Source organism: Lepidothrix coronata, unplaced genomic scaffold (genome assembly GCF_001604755.1).
Source record: "Lepidothrix coronata isolate B3197 unplaced genomic scaffold, Lepidothrix_coronata-1.0 Scaffold220, whole genome shotgun sequence".
Classification (NCBI taxonomy): domain Eukaryota; kingdom Metazoa; phylum Chordata; class Aves; order Passeriformes; family Pipridae; genus Lepidothrix; species Lepidothrix coronata.
The window spans coordinates 1115714-1137488 of record NW_016690400.1 but is presented as its reverse complement, the minus strand read 5'-3'; the positions used below and the strand labels follow the sequence as shown (position 1 = coordinate 1137488).

The 21775-nt window shown below is 41.1% G+C and overlaps 1 protein-coding gene and 1 long non-coding RNA gene across 8 annotated transcripts in view; one reads left to right on the top strand and one right to left on the bottom strand.

Annotated features, from left to right (window-relative positions):
* The window catches only part of GNE (glucosamine (UDP-N-acetyl)-2-epimerase/N-acetylmannosamine kinase), a 35982-nt gene that overhangs the window by 7491 nt on the left and 6716 nt on the right, over positions 1-21775 (top strand). Inside the window, exons 1-10 of one of the 7 annotated variants that reach the window (XM_017833754.1) lie at positions 1435-1510; positions 6416-6624; positions 9530-9981; positions 11008-11160; positions 11465-11677; positions 12363-12450; positions 15665-15875; positions 17957-18086; positions 19908-20129; positions 21096-21278. In XM_017833754.1, coding sequence (XP_017689243.1) covers positions 6461-6624; positions 9530-9981; positions 11008-11160; positions 11465-11677; positions 12363-12450; positions 15665-15875; positions 17957-18086; positions 19908-20129; positions 21096-21278 — 1816 coding nt within the window. In that variant the 5' untranslated portion in view covers positions 1435-1510; positions 6416-6460. The other 6 variants (XM_017833760.1, XM_017833757.1, XM_017833755.1 and 3 more) reach the window with 6 other exon arrangements.
* On the bottom strand, positions 9822-11062 carry LOC108506589. The gene is made up of 3 exons (XR_001877806.1): positions 10878-11062; positions 10084-10244; positions 9822-9936 (listed from the first exon to the last, which is right to left on the bottom strand). It is a non-coding gene; the product is annotated as an uncharacterized LOC108506589 (long non-coding RNA).

Below are 21775 nucleotides of genomic sequence, written 5' to 3'. Positions count from 1 at the left end.
TCAAAGCCTTTCTAAACAAGTATCTGTAACTGATGGAAAAGTCAACTTCTTTTCCCTGGTAAAGGCCAGGAATTCAACTATCCTATTCCTTGCATCTATTTTCCTTTAGATATGTCAGACACAGGAGTCACTCTTATGGCTAATTTTTCTACGAATTAAAGGGCTAAAGAGAAGGGATTTGAGGCTCTCAGATGTTATATGGATGAAAAAAAGATAAAATCTGGACTAAAAAACTGTGTCAAAGTGCAGGTACCAAATAGCTGATTGTTGCACAGGCTTGTTCAGATATAAGGCTCACATTAGACTGTCAGCCACACAAATGTGAGATCGATCAGAAGGATAAAAATGGGTGAAGAATTCTCATTGTACTAGGATGGTGTGACACCAGCTACCAAAATGTTTTAGTTAGGTGTTTCCATAGCAGAATATAGGGGGCACAAGTTGTCGTTGTTAGCACATGGTGCCTAGGATATTGAAGTAGGATCCAAGTCACAGTCATCTCACTAATGCGAGAGCACTTTGACCCCAAAACACACCCAGCTTGAAAAAACAAACCACATCACTTTTATAGTCAACTAGAACACAGAGATGACCAGCTTATACATGACAGCTCATTTAACAGCTTTCTTGATTGTGCCATGTTGCCAGCAAAGTCATCATTAAAGAAATGCAGGCATTCTTGGCTGAATTAACACCGAAGTCACAGAATCCTGCATCACACCCAGACACTCATCGTGAGCTACAAGGCAGGTGCTCTGACTGTGGAGGGCTGCGGTTCCTCACAGGCTGCGGTTCCTCACAGCCTGCACCTGCAGCCTGCCTTGCTGTTCCATGCACTGCTGTGGGCTGGGTCTGTCCTCGCTGTGCATCTCCTGCAGCAACCCCGCAGTTCTCTGACAGCCCTCACTGTACAAGCTCTGAACATGACAGCGGTCCCCATTGAAGCTGTGAGATCATCCAGCAGGTTTTTTACTAGATTGCTCAGATATGTATTGCGGGGTATTCCATATATAAACCGACAGGATGAGGCTGTCCTGACTGAAGGATACGGTTTCTCGTTAGGAAGGATTTCTTCACAACAGGAAGAATTTCCTGACAGAAAGGGGCGTTTAGATACTGGAACGGATTGCCCGGGGTGGTGGTGGAGTCACCGTCCTTGTGGAGGCGTTTAAGGAAAGAGTGGACGTGGCACTCAATGCCATGGTCTGGTCGACATCACGTCTTTCAGTCTCAGGCTGGGCTGGGTGATCTCGGAGATGTTTTCCAGCCTAACTGATCCTGTGATTCTGCGGAGGCAAACCTCCATGCGGCCCTACGGACACCTCCGGGGGTCCGGCCAGCCCGGGCCGCTCGCGGCTCCCGCCCCGCAGGCGCAGCCCGCCGCAGGGGGGGCGCGGGGCCGGCCCCGCCGAGCAGACCCCGGCCTGCGGCGGGAGGGGCACGGCCCGCGGGAAGACGCTCCTCACTTCCTGCCGAGGCGGGTCTTCCTGCGGGCTCGGCGCGGGGAAAGGTGACCGGGAAGCGGAGCCTCTGCGACAGCCGGAGGGGCCGGGGTCGCGCAGACCGCGGCGCCGATGCGGGCCGGGGCAGGGCGGGCCGCGCCGGAGAGCGAGCGGGGGGCGGGAGGGAGCGGCGGGGCAGAGATCGGGATGGAAGTGCCCCGCAGGCAGCGCCTGCGCCTGGAGCCGGCACGGAGCGGGCGGGGGGGCGGGAGTGTGTCCCAGGAGTGCGGGATTCCGCAGCCCCTGCAGTGGGAAGGTGCGCGTCCCAGGGGTGCGGGATTAGGCATTCCCTGCAGTGGGAAGGTGCGCGTCCCAGGGCTGCGGGATTAGGCATTCCCTGCAGTGGGAAGGTGCGTGTCCCAGGGGTGCGGGATTAGGCATTCCCTGCAGTGGGAAGGTGCGTGTCCCAGGGGTGCGGGATTCCGCAGCCCCCGCAGTGGGAAGGTGCGCACGGGCGGTGTCCGGGGGGTGCAGGCGTGGGTTTGCCCGGGCTGTGAGGGATGCGGAAGGGAGGGAGTACCAGCGCAGCCGCTGCACGTGGGTAGCAAGGGAGTGGCCTTAAGCTGTGGCAGGGGAGGTTAAGATTTGATATTAGTAAAATGGTCTTCATGCAGACGGTGGTTGGGCACTGGAACGTGCTCCCCAGGGAGGTGGTCACGGCACCAAGCCTGACAGAGTTCAGGGAGTGCTTGGACAACGCTCTCGGGCACATGGTGTGACTCTTGGGGATGGGCCTGAGCTGGTGGGCTGGATTCAGTGATCCTTGTGGGTCCCTTCCAGCTCAGAATATTCTATGATTCTAAGCATATCGATATGCTGGAGAGGCACAGGGGGTTGATCCCTCACACTAGGAAGGGACCCAGTGAAGAGGTCAATCCCATCCGTGAGGGAAAACGGTGGGAAGGGTTTCTTGCCCTAGCACGCACACAGGTTGATAAGTGCTTTCCCTCCCACACAGAGGTGTTAGAGGGTGTCTGAAAGGTGTGTAGTCACCTGCACTGGGATGCAGGAGCAGGCCAGGAGTGTGTGTGCAGGCAGGCAGTGTAGAACTGATGGCTCCATGGGTAAAGAAGGGTGGCGGGAACACACATACTGGTGCATGGAGTTTGGGGCAGAATATCCTGCGTGCTTGCCACACAGCAAAGCGAGTGGGAAGATGAAATGACCCCAAACACACAGGCATATGCAGAGTGTAGAGACTGTGGGAGTGTTGCAGGCTCTTTGATTTTGAAAAACATCACTTCAGAGGTGCAGATGTAGAATATACACATAGTGTAATTTTTTTATGAAACACTGATGAAGACGTATCTAGTGCACTTCAGACTACTAACAGAAACAGTAGCTTCCTTGGTCGCTTCAAAGGCTGGTCCAGAATTTCCCAGTCTCAGAAAGTCCTTGAACTTCCAATAGTCTAAAAGCCTTAGGATGGAATATGGAAGAGCAGTAAACCAAAGGTGTAGAGATTAATTATTTCAAGTAGTCCTTCCTGGAGCACTGTTTTATTTCTTTTCCTTTCTGCTAAAGATTGTTAGTCCCTGCAAGGTGGAAGAGGTAGATCTTGGAAGAGGAAGATCCCCAGGCTAGAGAATGCTGTGTAGATAAAACTCAGTATATCATCAAACATCTGGAAACTCAGAGGCAGCTGTAGTGATTAATTATTTCAAGTAATTTTGGTGAACAGTTCTGAAAATAGATGGTTTGCCTGCAGAAGCTGTTAATAAATTCTAAAATATAGTGGCAACAAAATTATGTAGCTAGGACATTACAGCTCTGCTTGAAGGAATTTACTATTAGTGGCTGAAGGGACTTTGCCATTACTTGTTGGCAGTGAATGCTATCTGAAAATAAAGAATTATTTTGCTTTGGGTTCAGAATAGGTCAGAGCCAGGATAGAATTATATGTGTTATTGAACTGTGATGTAGCCATACATCACATGTTCCTTTAGAAAACATCCAGCTTAACCTGAAAAGCAGTAGTTTAATTAGTGGTAAATTTCCACATAGAGTTACCACTTATATTGCATTATTACCTCCCTTTTGCTAGGATAAATATTGTGGTTCTTCAGGTGTTTAAAACGAACAGCAAGAGAAAAACTGCACCAAGGGCAGTGCATGGCTTACTTGGCAGCTTTTTGAAACTATTGTGGTACAGAGTTATAAGGCTGTACTAAAAATAATTCTGCTTTGGGGCGTACTGAAACTGTAATTTAGCAGAAGTTGAAATGCACAAATACCAGGAATTGCTTTTGATTCTAGTAAATTCATATGTATTTGAAGTGTCTCCACATCTACCTCCAAAATTATTTCAAGAGACCGTTACTGCAGCCAGTACCAGCTGTAGTTGAATGTGATCTCTGTGGCTGGAAAGATATGTGGTCTAGTGATTCAGTTCTGTTGGATCTCTAGGTATGATGCAACGTGAGATATACTTTTTTTTACAACTTAACAGACTCGCTGTTTTAGGAGATGGTATTTTCTGGGTTTAGATTCAAGGATTCTAGAATTTTAAGCAGTGCTTGAAGATAAAGGAGGACAGAAATTTTTCTGCTTCTTAAAAGCCTTCATTGCATAAATGAAAAAGTGACTGCTTTGTCAGAGGGACATGATGGTCCTAGCTCAGGCAGGTAACTTGGAATAAGCAAACTCTGGGTAAATTTGCTTTGTCACTTCCTTACTCTGTGCCCTTCTACTTTAGCTTCTCAGTTCATACAGTATAGGATATGTACGCAGCAGTGGCTGACTTGAAGGGTCTTGTGAGAGATTTGCTTCTAATATTGTTCGTGCAGTTTCAGAGACAAGCTTATAGATGTGTCAGAAGTGGTCTTCACATCTTGAACACGGTTTTATTTTAATTAGCGTCTGCTTTTACGTTTGTAATGACTGGATGTCCTGCTCAAAACCAGCTCCAGAAAGAGGTTGTTTTAGAAACGAGGAAAAGCAGTGGTTCAGTTATATCTGAGTGTGGCTAATGTGATTTGAGGTTTCACTCAGTGATACAGGATAACACGCTCTCTGACTCATGTTTATACAGCATCTAAAATCCTGAAAACTACTCTCCCTACATTTTCAACGTGAGTTACTGAATTTCTTACGTACATTAAAATTTTTCAAGCATGCTGGACAAAAAGAAGGGCAAGATTAAATTGAAACAGCTGTCATATATGCACATAGGTGCAGATATTTTCAGCATGAATAAATAATTAAGTTTCCTGAAGGATTATCATCTGATCCTTTGGAAGTGTAAAACAGTAATTAATTAACATATTACCACTGATGTAACATTCAAAGGTAAATTCAAATGAAGGGGCTTGATATAAACGAAATAATGTTTATTACTTTATGGCTGGATCCATAAAACGGAGCTTAAGTAGTCATCATGGTAATCAAAAGCTGAAATTCCAGGCTGTATCTGTTCCACTGAAGTTGTATGGAGTAGCCATGTCTGCTTTGTTTGAGCAAATGCCATTTCTTATGAGCTTAGTCATGGGAGCCATCTTTGCTTTTTGTCACCTCAGTTTTATTCTGAAAGCTAGAGTAAACCACTCTTTCAGGAGTCACAGTTTTTGGAGTTTAACTAGAGAAAACATGACTAGCAGTCAATAGTTTTGTTGAGCCATAGTGTAGTGCAAGTGGAGATCAGAAATATATTTGACAGTCTGGCATGGTTTCCTGACCACCTTAACATTACTGTTATACCAAAGCATCACTTCTCATCTTGTGTGATAAAACCTGAACTAATCTGGCTTAAAAATAGGGAAATCTTGAAAAATTGCTGAATTTTCTAAGTTTCTTAAGAGTGAGATGTCACAGTAGCCTTTCTTTTGGAACTTTACTGAAAAAAATCTAAGTGTAGTCTAGAAGGAGTATGAAATGACAATACACACATGACAATACTAAAAGGAGCAATTTCGTGCTTCTTTTACTATTGTCATGCTTGTGTAGCAACTGCTCAGAAAGAGCTTCCCTAGCTGACAAAACCAGTAGAGATTGATACTGCTCTGAGTCAGAGATAAGCAACCCTTGTGCGTTAATATGGAAGAAGTTTATTTGCCGTTTTAAATGGAGTGAAAATCTGACATAACATTAGATTTCATACCGAAAGGATGATACTTACTTAAAATACTGTTATGTTTGAAAGGAGGAAAAAAAAAACCAAAAAACCAAACACCACCTTATAAATGGTGGGTCTGATAAACTCTTGCTAACACCTTCGTAATTTCTGTTTGCGGGGAGAGGAAATTTGGGTTATTTGGGGGTATTTTATATATATAGATATATTTATATATCTATATATATATATATGTATATTTTTGAACAGGCTTATTGTAACCCAGTACTGTATTAGTGAATATCTTAATGTACTTTGGCCTACAAAGCAGTATGTAAGGGTTTAGAAGTCAATGTTTAACTTGCCTTACCTGACCAAAATATGTTTAACAAAGACATGTAAACCGACTCAGTCAAAAACTTTCTCTTTTTCATTCATGGAGTCTCTCAGTGGATGCATCTGAGCAATTTGTTCCATTCTGTGGTTTTGGAATATGAGATTTTCTTTCTTTCATGCTAAGGCACAGTAATTTTTCTACTTATTCAGAGGTTTCCATCTGAACAGGGAAAATTGCTGTTTAATTACAGCTGAACTTCATAATACTTAAATATGGTTTACACAGAGTTTTTATATATTATTTCTAGAAATAGGGTTATTGAGTTTTAACGAAAAAACGAAAGTCTTATTTTCTAAAATTTTCTGATGATACATACTTTAAGGTATTAATTGTCTGTTATCCCTGGATTGGTTACTGTGTGTCCACAGTTCTGGACTGTACTTGTGTGTACTGTTCATGAAGTGTACCCTTTACTGCAAGTAAATGACTATTACTAATGACACACTTTTTTTTTCTCTCTTATGCCAGGAAGTGTACTTCAAGAATCTTTCGAAACAGAAACAAAAGGAAGTCATGGAGAAGAATGGAAACAACCACAAACTTCGTGTTTGTGTTGCTACTTGCAACCGTGCTGATTATTCAAAATTAGCTCCCATTATGTTTGGTATTAAGGCAGAACCACAGTTTTTTGAGCTTGATGTCGTAGTGCTTGGTTCCCACCTGATTGATGATTATGGGTAAGGTGAATTTTTATCTTTCTACCGATCTGTTTCTGGGGTGTTAGCAATGATACCATGAATGTTAGGTAAAAAGAGTCTTGGGATTGTCAGTGTAAGCAACAAAGTTCTAAGATTTTTTTTCAGATTCCGTTTTATTTTGTGGCTCCTTCTGAGATTGCATACTTCTAGGATTTTTTCAACCAGTCTTGGAGTTTTAGAAGGTTTTCTTTTAAGTGCTGTAATCGAGCTCTTCAGCAGGATCACAGACTGTATGAAGTGAGAAACTCAGTTCCTTCATTTTTCTGTAAGAATCTGGTGATTATCGAATGAAAATGTGCTACAGTTTTTTAATTTTCACAGAGAAAAGATACTCCTCAGTCATTTTAAGTTGCAGCTCTTCCACTTTGCATAGTTATTGGACAAAGTACTTACGTATTCCATATCCCAGGGGAATACTGTTAGTTCTCACTTCCAGGACTGTGGAAGTAGGAAAGGTTGGTTGTCTCTTTCTGACAAAATAAATAACTGATAGATATATTAGGTATGGTCAGGCAGGGAAGATTAGGGTCCCCCTCCATAACACCTCACCAGTAAGCAGTCAGATCACCTTCCTGGGAGAATGAAATGTCTTGGTCTAAATTCCTTCCTTTGGAAGGGCTTCCCACATGCCAGGTGAAAAGGATAGAAGGAACAGCGTGCATATTCTTGCTGGGATTGTGTTTGGTTTTCCTCTGGCTGCATTTGCCAGATTGGGCTCAGTAAGTGGAGTAGATAGGAAAACACTTACTTTGCAAGACAAAATCAGACTTCAGCTTAAAGTCTGCAGCATACCAGCATTTCTGAACTTTTAGAAATGTATAAGCATATCTTCAAGTAAAGACACTTTTTGGTCTTTGCAATGAGAAATTTTGGCATTTTGTAAGTTAGGATGGGAGGAAGTTATATTATGTCACTCTGCTAAAACAGGAATTTCCACTGGTGACCGTTCTCTTTCTACATGTTCTTTGCTCTGTTCCTTGCTTTGTGCTGGACATTGTTTCCATCCAACAACACAGCAAGGTGAATTCAAGGCCACAAAACTAACCTGATCCAAAACAAAACCAGACAAGAAAGAAAAAAAACAAACTTCCTGACAGGTTAGCATGTTGGATTGCATCCTGTCTGATTGGAGAAATACAATAATCCCTTTCATTTGCTAATGAGGAGAAACATCGCCCTGATTTTTCTATATTCCATAATCCTTTGCTGTCTGCAAGACTTGTGCAAAATAATATGAAATACTTCTTTCCCAGTTCCAAGGTGTTTAGCATTTGTTTCTATTATAAATGAGTTGTAATGCACAAAGCAATCAATAGAGATTTTGATCTGACAGATGATGTTGCTGTTAGTTGCTTTGTGATAAGCATCCTAAAACCAAGGTACTGCTTGTTTGGTTTTTTTTTCAGGGCCTAGCCCTGCAATCCTTAATCTGGGGAATCCTAGGGATATGTGTTCTAGGGATGTGAGGAGGGTAGTCAACAGCAGCAGAAATCAAATGACAGTGATCCTGTGAAATGTTTGTTACTGAAATGTGTGGAGGATAGTAAAAGAAACAAAACCATCAGAAATGCACAAACATTTGTTCCCTAGATTTTGACCTTTCAAAAGGCAAAAAAATACAGAAGCAAAGAGAAGGAAGTTTTTTTGAGGTAAATGCACATATTAGAGAAAAAGGCAGGTATATGAAGGGTATTTTTAAGTGGAGTTGGAAATATAATGCAGCTTTATGCTATAAAAATCTGAGCCACTTCACTCAGTAAAACAAAAAGGATTTGCCTTTAAAAAAAACCAAAAAAAACCCAAAAAAAACCACACAAAAAAACCAAAAAGAAATACAAATTACCTTACAAGTTACTTGTAGGCAATATATCCTGTGTTACAGCACTGAGCAGAATCAAATAGATAGATAGAGTTTCCTTTAGTTGTGCAAAATGGGAATCACTTCTTTACTTGAGTTGGAGCACTTTATAGTCTTTGCCATCTCGGCTCAGCTTGCAGATTGTGAGATACTAAGTTGCAGAATATGAGTAGAAGAGTAAATTTAATGAAAATTAAATCCAGTTTAAATCAGTTTAAAAATGTAATCCTTTTACTAAGACAGTGAATGTCGGATGGATTGAAAACAAAATTGGAAAACTTCTGTGTTTTTTCTCTCACGGTCCAGACAGGAATTCCAGTAGTGTGCAGACTGCTAAGGTCAGTTTTAGTGACTGTTGTAAACAGGTAATTTTATGCAGATGTGTGATCTCTTCTATTTCACATACATTACTGTAAACAATAATAATTCTCAGTATTCAAGGAGTGTTTTAACTTTCTTATTGTGGACTAAAGCTGGTAGTATGTGTGGAAAAACTTTTTTCTTTGGCATGAAAGCCTGTTTTCCGTTGAACTTAAGGCTTTGTGCAGAGTCTTGATACAGCTCAAATATAGAATGTGAATAATATATCCTAGCTGCAGGATGTTTTCCTTGAGCATACAGGCCTCATCTTTGCATTGTGTCTGTTGTATTTATACAGTTGTCCAGTGAAGTCGATAAACATACCTTTTCTGAAAGGAAATTGTGCCATATCTATTCTCTGAAAGGCTCTGCAAACACATGAACAAAGAGTTTGATTTTTGAGGATTTCCAGAACATGTTCAGCCAATCTCCTCATTAAAGATGTCTAGAAAAACTTGTTGCTTGCAATATGAGGCAGAATCTTCACATGGATGAGAATATTCTGTTAAAATCTTAAAAACCAATTTTTCTTAAAGAAGGAGATGTGATAAGCAAGCCTTTGTTCAAACCCCGGTGCAGCTGTTCCAGTTTGCATTTATTTTGTCAGGCTGTGTTGCTGTAAAACCCAAGCTGTGTTTACTCTCACCCTTCTTCTCTTACCTTCAGTAATACCTATCGTATGATTGAACAAGATGACTTCGACATCCATACAAGATTACACACCATTGTGAGAGGGGAGGATGAGGCAGCTATGGTGGAGTCAGTGGGCCTTGCATTAGTCAAGTTACCAGATGTCCTCAACCGCCTGAAACCTGACATAATGATAGTTCACGGGGACAGATTCGACGCTCTGGCCCTGGCCACATCTGCAGCCCTGATGAACATTCGCATCCTCCACATTGAGGGTGGGGAAGTCAGCGGGACCATCGATGACTCCATCAGACATGCCATAACCAAGCTGGCCCATTACCACGTGTGCTGCACGAGGAGTGCAGAGCAGCACTTGATAGCCATGTGTGAAGACCACGACCGCATCCTTTTGGCGGGCTGTCCCTCATATGACAAGCTTCTCTCTGCCAAAAACAAGGACTACATGAGTATTATACGCGTGTGGCTAGGTAAGCACTCCACTTCTTATGTTTTTCCTGTGACTTTCAACACTAGACAGACTCAGTAACTAGGTTAGCAGTCCAAAAAAACAATATATTTGATAATAGTACCTGGTATTTCTTTCTTTCTACGTTTCCTTTCTTTTTCTTTTGTTGTGTAGCCTGCCTTGTATAGCCAAAAAGCTCCAAATCTGTCCTAGTGAACACTTCTGGTCCTTTTGTCAAGTCGAAAAAGTAACTCCTTAAATGGGTAATTTCTCTGGGCTGAACAACTGAAAAACAGTAACAGTCTTACATGAACAGTTATTTTCGTGTAAAGGATGTGTTTAAATAGAATCAAAGCTGCTCAGGCCTAATATAAAAAGAAAATCTAACAGAATTTGTATTATGAACTTTTTTTTGAGGAATGCACTGCAACAAGGCAACATGCACCAAAGGGGCTTGGTGTTTCACTTTCATTGACTTACAAATCCTGTAAATAATGGGGGGTTGTGCTTTCTTTTTATCTTTACCAAAGCAGTCTCCTATAGGGTGCACTAACCTGTGTAGTTGGAAGCTGGAGTCTTTCTTGATCAGTATGTTTTGCAGATCAGTTTCTATCAAATGTACTAAAACAAGTATGACTGACTGTTTTAAAGAAATGGAAATGAAGTTTTGCTTGAGGATGGACAAGTGATGGAAAATCAGAGCAGCTTCAGGATTTATTGCAGGTTTACACTGTTGTGAGAACAGCTCCTTGATCCTGGTATAGTCTTGCAAAGCTTTAGAGGTAGGCTTGCAAGTTAACAGTTTGCTGAGGTTTAGGTAGTGGTCTCTATAAAGTTATGTAATGTGCTTAAAGAGGCAAATAACAGGGTAGATCACCCTGTAACTCCCTTCAGGTTTATTGTAGCATTGATACTTACGTGTTAGGTATCCCATTCAGTGCCTTCACTCTTCAGGCTTTCACATCAGTATTTTCAAAAGTATGACCTTCCTTCCTCTTGGTATTCCATGCCAATTAAAAAAATTCTTTCTTTGCCTCCATTTGGACAGGTGAAGATGTCAAAACTAGAGATTATATAGTTGCTCTCCAACATCCTGTAACCACAGATATTAAACATTCCATAAAGATGTTTGAGCTGACACTAGATGCACTCATCTCCTTCAACAAGAGAACACTTGTTCTGTTCCCTAATGTGGATGCAGGTGAGTAGAATACTTTCGTGACAGAGGGACACATAAAAGGGTCCTTTAGAAGGGAAGTCATGTGACATGTAGGAGCAATATTAGTGCCTCGTAAATTAACTTCAAACTATGAAGGGGCTTTTGCAGTGGATTTTTGGGTCAAACGTGGGCTCATGTGCCTAGCTATGCAACTTAAATAATAAGAGAACAAAACTTACTCAGAGCTGGCAACTGAGTGAATGGCTAGCTGCTGTCTCCTTTACTTGTCTGGACTTCCATTTTAAAATAGAACTCGAGTAATTTATTCTACCTTGTTTTTCTGCAGGAAGCAAAGAGATGGTTCGCGTGATGAGGAAGAAGGGCATCGAACATCATCCCAATTTTCGGGCAGTAAAGCATGTCCCATTTGACCAGTTCATTCAGCTGGTTGCTCATGCTGGTTGTATGATCGGTAACAGCAGCTGTGGTGTCAGAGAGGTGGGAGCATTTGGTACACCTGTCATTAACCTGGGGACACGTCAGACGGGAAGAGAAACAGGTACGTGCTTCCTTGACTGATTTCCTTCTGGTTCTGAGGGGTTTTTTTTTCCTTCCCAGGATAAAGTCAAATGAACACTTAATAGAGGCCATCTTGCAGTATCACTTGCGCAACGTGATTTTTCACCCATTTTAAAGCTTCACTTGCTATACCTCTATCATGTTAGTCCTGCTTATGTGTGATACATAAGATAACGGGGCTTTTATCTATAGACAAGTGAAAATATATCTCCATTTGCAGTGAATTCCATTTAGCAGAATAGGTAACTAATTGTTTTACTTCATAGCTAATTTGATGTTTGATAAGTGTAAAAATTTCACTTCCAAAATATGAACTGCTCACCACTTCAGGAAGTAGTTGTATTGTGGGATTTCAGGTATATAGACAAGGCCCAAATAGCCATTTATCCCGTTTTCATTTGTGCATTGTTAATAATAGAGTTCTGGGGAACACAAACACTTGCTAGTGTTCTGTAGTACAGGATATTGTATCATAGGTGTCACCATTGCTTTATTGGGAGCAAGGGGAGGCACATAATTGATACAGAGCAACGTTGATCTGGTGGGCATCTTTCCTCCTCAGAGGAAAGAAAAGTAACAATTTTTTTCATTTCTAAAGCAGTTCTTATACTCTAATGTAATTTGAGGAACTGATCTTTCCTATTTTGTTGACTTTTGTCATCTAGGTGAAAATGTTCTTCACGTTCGTGATGCTGATACACAGGATAAGATTCTGCATGCTCTACAGCTTCAGTTTGGTAAGCAATATCCATGGTGAGTACAGTTGTCTTAATTCATCTGAAGGGATGTTAAAGCAGTGGAGTAAAAAGCATTTAGTCCTGAGGTGGTTCACTGTATTTGATGGGAGTGCTTTTAACGTGCTAATCTGAGGTTACAAATTACTTTCGTTTCCGAATCATAGTGCAATGTCTGGTATGCACATTCATATTTGTAGAGCAAAATGTCACTCGTAATGTTTTGATATAACTAGTAATTTAACATTCAACAGAAAGCCAAGAGGACAAAATTCATATGTTAAAACTTAGATAGCATGATTAAGAGAGCTTGTTCCACAGGAGCAGCATGGGGGGAGAACATTCCCTGTGCCTACGTCTGCCTTGTGCCTGAAGGACACTTTTTCGTGTGGGTACAGATGATGCCACAAGCCAAAAAATGAGCAGGATCAAGGAAGACCATAAAGGCCTGGCAAGGCACATAAAAAGCATCACTGTCCCAGTCATCTTCTCGTCTGTCCTACTGGTTAGAGAAATGGGAACAGCCAGAAGCTGACACAATGCAGCTCAACATTTGGCATTGTGGCTGGTGCCATTGAGAAGGTTTTGGCTTTCAGGACAAGGGGTTGTACTTTAATGATTGTATCCTATTAGGAAGTGATGGGATCCACCTGTCTAAAAAGGGCAAGAGAATCTTTGGCAGCAGGCAGGCTGGCCAGTTTTGGTGAAATGGGCTTTAAACTGAAGGACTCAGGGTTGGGGTCCAAAGTGGCAATGTTTGTGCCATTGCTTCCTCCTGGGGAGTAGGTCATACCAACCAGTGCATAGAATAAGATAAGAATCATAGGGCTAAACACATCAAGGGTGTTTATGGCAGTGGTGAATCCTCTTATACCCCTTCAAGCAACCCCATTGCCTGATCCTCTCTGAAGTGCCTGTATGCAAATGTGTGCAGCGTGGACAATAAACAAGAACAGTCATAGGCCATGATCTCATTCCAATTACTGAGACATGGTGGGATAGCTCACGACTGGAATGTTGTCATGGATGGGTATGTACTTTTTAGAAAGAACAGGTCAGCAAAGTTTCTCTTTATGTGAGAGAGCAACTGGAATGTATCGAGCTCTACCCAGGGGCAGGTGAACAAGTTGAGAGTTTATGGGTAAGAATTAAGGGACAAGCTAATAAGGGTGACACTGTTGTGAGTGTTAACTACAGGCCACCTGATCAGGAGAAGGAAGTTGATGAGGCTTTCTCTGGGCAGCTGGAAATACCTTTGCAGTCACAGGCCCTGGTTCTCCCAGGGGACTTTGACCAGCCTGGTGTTTGTTGGAGGGATGACGCAGTTTGGCACACACAGTCCACGAAGTTCCTGCAGATCACTGAAGATAACTTTTTAATGCAAGTGGTGGAGGAGCCAATGACAAAAGGCTAGACCTTGTACTATCCAGCCAGGAAGGACTGGTTGAAGATGTGGAGGTTGGAGGCAGCCTTGGGTGCAGTGAGCATGAGATGGTGGAACTTGGCATCTTGCATGGGGGAAGCAAAACAGTAAGCAGGACCAGAGCCCTAAACTTCCAGAGTCTTCCTTGGCGTCTTCAAAGACCTGGTTGGAGGAATCCCATGGATTAGGGCTCTAGAAGAGAAAGGATTCCCAAAGAGCTGGTCATTGTTTAAGCACCACTACTGCCAAACTCAAGAAAAGTGTGTCCCCATGAGCAAGAAATCAGACAAATGGGGCAGGAGACATGTGTGGATGAGCAGGAGGCTTCTAGTAAATCTCCAAACAAAAAAAAAATTATGAAATGGTGGAAAAAGGGACAGGCCACGTGGAAGGACTATAAGAACCTACTAGAGAGCAGCTCTGCAGAGAAGCATCTGGGAGTCCTGGTGGATGTCAAGGTGACCATGAGCTGGCAGCATGTCCCTGCAGCCAAGAGGGCCAGTTGGATCCTGGGGTGCACTGGAAAGTGTGGTCAGCAGGTCAAGGAAAGTGATGCTCCCCCTCTATTCAGCCCTAGTAAGGCCACATCTGGAGTGCTGTCTCCAGTGCTGGGCTCCTTGGTTCAAGAAAGACAAGGAGTTACTGGAGAGGTTCCAGCAGAGGGCCACAAAGATGATTAGGGGACTGGAGAATCTCTCTTATGAGGAGAGACTGTGGAAGCTGGGCCTGTCTGAAGAACAGAAGCCTGAGAAGGGATTTCATCAATACATACAGATGTCTCAAAGGAGGTGTCAAGAGGATGGTGCCAGACTCTTTTCAGTGGTGCCCAGCAACAGGATGAGGTGCAAAAGCCATAAACCAAAATACAGGTGTCACCTCAAAGTGAGGAAGAACTTTTACATTGAGGGTGGCAGAGCACTGGAACAGGCTGCCCAGGTAGGTCATGGAGTCTCCCTCTCTGGAGACATTAAAATCCCACCTAGATGTGTTACCTGCTCTAGGTCACCCTGCCTTGGCGTGGGGATTGGCCTAGATGATCTCCAGAGATCCCTTCCAGCCCTAACTGTTCTTTGATTCTGTGACATAGTGCTTCATAGCTGAATTGACTTCAGGCATGGTATGTAGAGAATCCTGATTGCAAGCTTCCAGGGAAGCTGCAGAATTATAGCAGTATGCTTTTCATTATCCTTCAGCCCTACAGTACTGACCCTCATTTCTTTAATGTATAAGTTCTTGTAAACTTCAGGAGAGTATATTTGTCCAAGTAAGGACAAGAATCAAAAGTATATTTCTTAAGAACCTAAATAGAGCAACAAAACTTAATTCTGTAATACCATATGTCTGACACCATGTATGATGATATTTTAGAAATGGATGTACATGAATGTACAGTTTATTATTATGTAGTTGTCATCCGTGTGATAAGTACATCTTGGTTTGGGCCTGTAGCACATACATAAACTGTCCATAATTTTTATGTTGTTATTTTGCATTATGATGTGGGTTCCTTCATCAAACTCTTAATTTTACAGGGGTTTTTGGCATCACTAACTTCCAGTTTTCTACATTCCAGTTTTGTATTCCAAAATGGAGCTAGTGCCACACTTGCACAGTCTATTGTGTGATCTTCAGTATCACACTCTGCCATATCTTGTGACAGCCTTGTGTAGTGTGAGCTGCAGTACTGTCATAGTAGCCAGAGCATAATTTTGTAATTACACAGTGTTACAGTCTTCTGTCATATAAAGAATTTTACAGATTACAACGTTACTTCCAATTACATGGATTTTTTTTTTTATGTGTATTACAGCTCAAAAATATATGGAGATGGTAATGCTGTTCCAAGGATCTTGAAGTTCCTTAAATCTATTGACCTCAAAGAACCGTTGCAAAAGAAATTCTGTTTTCCTCCTGTCAAAGATAATATCTCTCAGGATATTGACCATATTCTAGAGACACAGAGTGCTCTGGCTGTGGATCTAGGTGGAACAAATCTCCGAGTAGCAATTGTCAGTATGAAGGTAAATATTCAGTTGTATTTCTGGATATTCTGCAAACTCCATTGACCTTTGTTGTTCTGTTCCTGCAGCGACGATATGGGCTTATGATGCAAAAGAGCTCCAAAGCAAATTAGTCCTACTGACTTTTGTTGTTGAAGGATAAAGATTTTTTTTCCCTCATTTGTTGCACCTCTCCTAAAGTCTTAATGCAATTTGCCTGCTCGTTTGCTCTTCTAAGACTGATGTTAACCTAGCAAAGCCTGTTTGATGGTGTGGGGTCATAGCTGCTGACTACATCAGTTAGATATAGTTACCCAGAGAGCAAAGTAAGATGCCTGCAGAAAGATGAAGGGCTATGTTAAGTGAGCTGATACAGTCCAGAATTTTTAAAAGACATCTGACAGATCTTCGAAGTCTTAAAGACAACTTTTAAAAGTGTAATTCTTTTAGAAGTAAAATTGACACATTTTTCTGTCAACACAGCCTGGAAGAAAATGAATTTTAAAAAAAATTCTGTCCACTTTGCTGGGTGTAGTTTGAGCTGGCATTTATGATAGTTGAAATGCTAGCAAATCAGAGTGAACAGGATCAGACTTTCATAATAAAATTTACATACCAGATATAGACATTCAACAGCAAATGGCAGAATCTGAGATGTAATTCTCACAAATAACTGAGTTTTAAAAAATTCCTTTTAAAAGCTGTTGTGTCTTCTCATAATGTCTGCTGCAGCCTTGTCTTCCAAAACAACTTCCTCTGATTTCCCTCCCCTTCCAAACTAAAAGTGAAGAGGAAACTAAACATAGAAAATCCACAAAATCTCTTGCTCATGTGATGCTGAGATGGTGGGATCTAGTACTCAAAACCATTGACAGTTCTTTTGGCAACAATGAGTCAACCATGTTTGTTACTCCCCTTTGCTTAGTTGCATTAATTTAGTGCAATTCACTCAGACACGTTGTACATGGGATATAACAGGGAGAATAACATTATTAAGCTGTGTACCTTCTGCAGATCCCTGGCTTAGTCCTGCAAGATGAACATTTCTTTAAGATTAGTTTCTTATAGGCATGCATAATGAATACTTCTATTACCACTGCATGACTCCTAGGGTTAAAAATAACCCTTTCCTCCTGGATCCTCCCCACCCTGTCCAACATATTTACAAGGGCATGTAGTGACAGGACAAAGGGTAATGGCTTCAGACTGAAAGAGAGTGGGTTTAGATTAGATATTAGGAAAAAATTCTTTACTGTGAGGGTGGTGAGGCACTGGAACAGGTTGTCCAGAGAAGCTGTGGCTGCCCCATCCCTGGGAGTGTTCAAGGCCAGGATGGATGGGGCTTTGAGCAGCCTGCCCTAGTGGAAGGTGTCCCTGCCCACAGCATGGAGCTTGGAGCTAGGTGAACTTTGAGGTCCCTTCCAACCCAAAACTGTTCTGTGATTCTATGATATATCACAGTAGATGGTACTCCAGAAATATTACAAGTGACTCAGAAGTATAATTGCTTAGAAGAAAAGTTATTTCTGAAAGGATAGTAAATTTTGCCTTTAAATTCTTAGCATTTCTCTTTGGCTGACTCTACACAGCGGTGTCTGTGACACCACACAAACCTTTTATGTAGTCAAACTGGAAATACTTTATTTTTAAAGCACTGCGTTTTTTCTCTTCTTTATAGCAATTGCTACTCTTTTTTTTTTTTCTTTAACACTTTAGTGTTGAGCTTAAGTGTGTTGCTATATCACAGTTTATGCCCAACAACACTTTCAGTAGCTCTGGTGATATTTCCTTACACAAGCCATGTGTTCCTTAAAATGTGTATTTAATTTCAGACAGGGGAGGCTGATTACAGGAGTGGAATGTAATGCCTAATCCTGCAAACTTGTCCCCCAGAGTTGTCAGGAATCTTGACAACTTGCCTGTCAGGAATCTTGCCTGTAGTCCTGAGATCTAAACCATAGCATCTGTTTTGTTTTTTTTTTTAAAAGATAAGTAATAGCTCTCTATCTTCAAATTGACCTGTAATTTAAATTAAGGAGACATTTCATCATTAAGTACATTTCTCTAAAAACAACATTTCTTTTGTTGTTTTTAATTTCTAGGGTGAAATAGTTAAGAAGTATACCCAGCTGAACCCTAAAACCTATGAAGACAGACTGGAATTAATTCTGAAGATGTGTGTAGAGGCTGCATCAGAGGCAGTAAATGTAAACTGCAGGATTTTGGGAGTAGGTAAGTTAACAAATACTAACTTTGTCTTTTCATCTAAGAATTAAATCACTACTCATTAATTTAAAACATCTTTCTAAAATGGATCTCTTGTATTTTAAGCTCTTAAATCATAAATTATATTAAACAAGCTTTTTAAAACGACTGTGAAAATGAGAAGCTGGCTATAAAGACTGAGGTTTCTCCAGTTTGTAACAGCCATGAAAACAATCAGCTAAGTAAACTATATGTAAAAAGTGTGGTACGTAGCTTTTATGGATTTTGAAGCTCCCTGCTGTCTTGGAGTTGTGAATCAGATTTATATCAAAACAGCTCTTGAAACAACTGCAGCTGAGTCAAGATTCTTCTACCATCTGTAAGCCTTTCTTTAGGGCTAGGATCGACCGTGCAGCAGAGTCCTCAGTTATGCTAGGGCAGACTAAAATGGCTAGAATGTTAAGGAATAAATTTGCAGCTGACAAAAGCAGCCTTTTTGCTGACTTCCAGTTTACTTGCACCTGCAGTAGAGTTCCACATTAAGCTGTTTATACCAGACAGGACTTCTTCAGTTTAATGGTGACTGGGATGTTTGACCTTACATGTTACAGTTATTTATGAGGGTGTTGATTAATGTGTCCTGAATTTTTAAGGAGGACATAGAATCTTCATTTTAGCTGAGAAGTACTCTGTAGGAAAAGTAGTTTGTTCCAGACCAAAACTTATTTGAATGACACAAGAAAAGTTAATTTGAAGATGTTGTATTCTTTAAAAACCATGTTAAGAACACAAAGCCATAAGAAGAAATGTAAGACCTTCAAATTAGATCTCTCTTACAGCTTTAATGTTCGGTTCAGCTGCTTGTCTTAGAAGTTTTGTGGCTGCTTTCCATTATAATGTTAACCCTGGAACCATCTGTAGAGAAATAGCACTACAATAAAATGTTCAAACTTCATTTCTAGAGCTAAATACCTCCATAATAATGCCCTGCTTTTCAAAGGTCCCAAGAGAGTCTATCAACTTTGGAAGCCTCTCTAGCTAGGGAAAACTGGTTTGGCTAATAGTGCCTGTTACTGGTTATTATTCTGTTCAGTAGACAAATCTCTGAACAGATTTGATTTTTCACAAAAACAGTGTATTTTTAAGTAGAAATCACTGGTCCAGTGATTCTTTTCCTAAATCTTTAGTCATCCTAGGATGACTAAATCCTGGTCATCCTAAGACTTGAGAGTTACAGCAGACTTCAGGACATTAGTAATTTTTCAGGATTTGAATAATTTATTTTGTACAGTTTGCTAATATGTGTTTTGTACATGATTAACAAGAAACACACCTATTAAGTGATTTGCTGCAACCTTGCCTGAAGTAGGAAAATTAATTCTTTGACTTAACATTAACCTATACCTATCTAGTCGGTCTTAAGGACACTTGGTGCACTGTGATTAGAGCAGTGGCATTCTACGAATTACCTCCTTTGCTTTAAGGGTAACTGAGCACTGAAACACACTGCCTGGAGAGGTTGTGGAGTCTCCTTCTCTGGAGATACTCAAAACCCACCCAGACACAATCCTGTGCAACCTGCTTTAGGTGAACCTGCTTTTGCAGAGGGGTTGGAGTAGATGATCTCCGGAGGTCCCTTCCAACCCCCCCCTTTCCATGATTCTGTACCTTTACATGTCAAAAGTTGCACTGCCAGTAATACTTAGGAAATTTTTACTCCATGCTCTGCTTCAAAGCCTAGTATTAGAAATGAAAATTCTTGTCATTACAAAAAGAAAAACAGGTCTTTTACTTAAGTATCACAGAGACTTTGTTTTGATTTTTCTCTCCTATGTTTCTGGGACTTAGGTATTTCCACAGGTGGACGTGTAAACCCCCGAGAAGGAATTGTGCTTCACTCTACAAAACTCATTCAGGAGTGGAGCTCTGTGGATCTCAGAACTCCAATATCTGATGCTCTTCACCTGCCAGTCTGGGTGGACAATGATGGAAACTGTGCTGCTCTAGCAGAGAGGAAATTTGGTCATGGAAAAGGAGTAGAAAATTTTGTAACACTCATTACTGGTACAGGTGGGTGTGTTACAGTTCAATGAAACCCAAAGTCCAGTAGCATCACTTAGAGGCTCAGCTGATCTTAAAAATATAAACACTACCACTATGCCTAGAAAACCCTAATATTTTAGGTTCTTAAACCAAAAATCCTTTTGCTATTCTTATTTGTGTCTTTTAGGGTACTTTTTAATTTATTCAGGCAAATGAAACCTCTTCCACAGTTTAAGCTTCTTGATAAAAGAAATTCTGCCTGATACAGCTATGCAGGCAAGTAAGGAAAATCTAGGCAACTTTAACTGGAATAATTTTGCATTTTTTCAGCTTTATAGCTTAATTCTCTTTCAGAAATACAAGTCAGATCAGGAAATGTATCTAGAATATAAGCAACTAAATATGAGAGATGATGCTTAGTATAACTCAAATGCAAATGTGGGGTAACTTTTCTCATTTGTTAAGTATATAGTCCTTTAGATGGTGGCAGTAATAACTAGCTGATCAGTCCACACCCAGAGTTTGAGAAGGGGCAGCAGAGACCTGCAGGTTTTAGTGTCCTGGCTCTTTAGCACACAGGTTTAACTGTCTCAGTACAGCATTAAAACTTCTCTGAAGTGCAAAATTTTAAGGCCACCTGGAAGGACAGTTTTCTGTATAAAGAGCATGACTCACAAGCTTAAAAAGATCTGCCATAGTTCAGTACCATCCATAGGCTTTTTAAGAAAAGATAAGCATTATATATAATTTTGATACATATATGAATAGGAGGGAGCTGTGAGCTTGCTTATTAGGTGTGTCAAATGGAGAAGAGTTCTTTTAGTAACCAGTAATTTTTGATTTCCAGTGTAGATCATCACTGATGCAAATTATTTTATCTTGTCTGTATTAGAATAAGGAAATATCAGTCCTGCAGAACTGGGGCCTTTAAAAACTGTTGTGGGGTGGTTGTTTGTCTTTTTTCTAACCATAGAAGTTTTCATACCTTTGCAGGAATCGGAGGTGGAATCATTCATCAGCATGAACTGATCCATGGCAGTTCTTTCTGTGCTGCTGAGCTTGGGCATATTGTCGTATCCTTAGATGGACCAGAGTGCCTGTGTGGTAGCCAAGGATGTATAGAAGCATATGCCTCAGGAATAGCATTACAGAGAGAAGCCAAGAAACTCCATGATGGTATCTGTTTAGTTTATTTTTGAAAACACAATTACTGAAATGCAGTATAGGAAGAAATTTTTAAAGGTAGGTCTGCCTTCTTTTTCTACGAGGAAACAAGAGTAGGTGTGCTGGTAACCTGTTATAGTACAAATATTTTTCAATGGCAACATTTGGTATCACTGGTGTCAGAATTAGCAGAAGCACACAGTAGAGTTTAGACTCTCCTTTTTAACTATGCTGTAAGGTAATCTGACTGTCCTGGTTTGGGTTGCTACCTCTGGGGCCTTATTAAAAATCGCACCCAGCCCTTTGGGGGAACAGGGGGGGATAGTTGTTTCCAGCCTCTCACCTCCTTCTTCTCTTTCAGACCTGCTACAACAGTTTTTGAAAATACTGAGTTCCCTTTTGATGTTAAGGACAGTATAATGTTATTGTTAGCGTTGCTCTGTCTGCTCTGTACTGTATACACCATGTTTAGGGTCAGAACAGGGCCTTCTAGGGAGGTTGTTTGGACA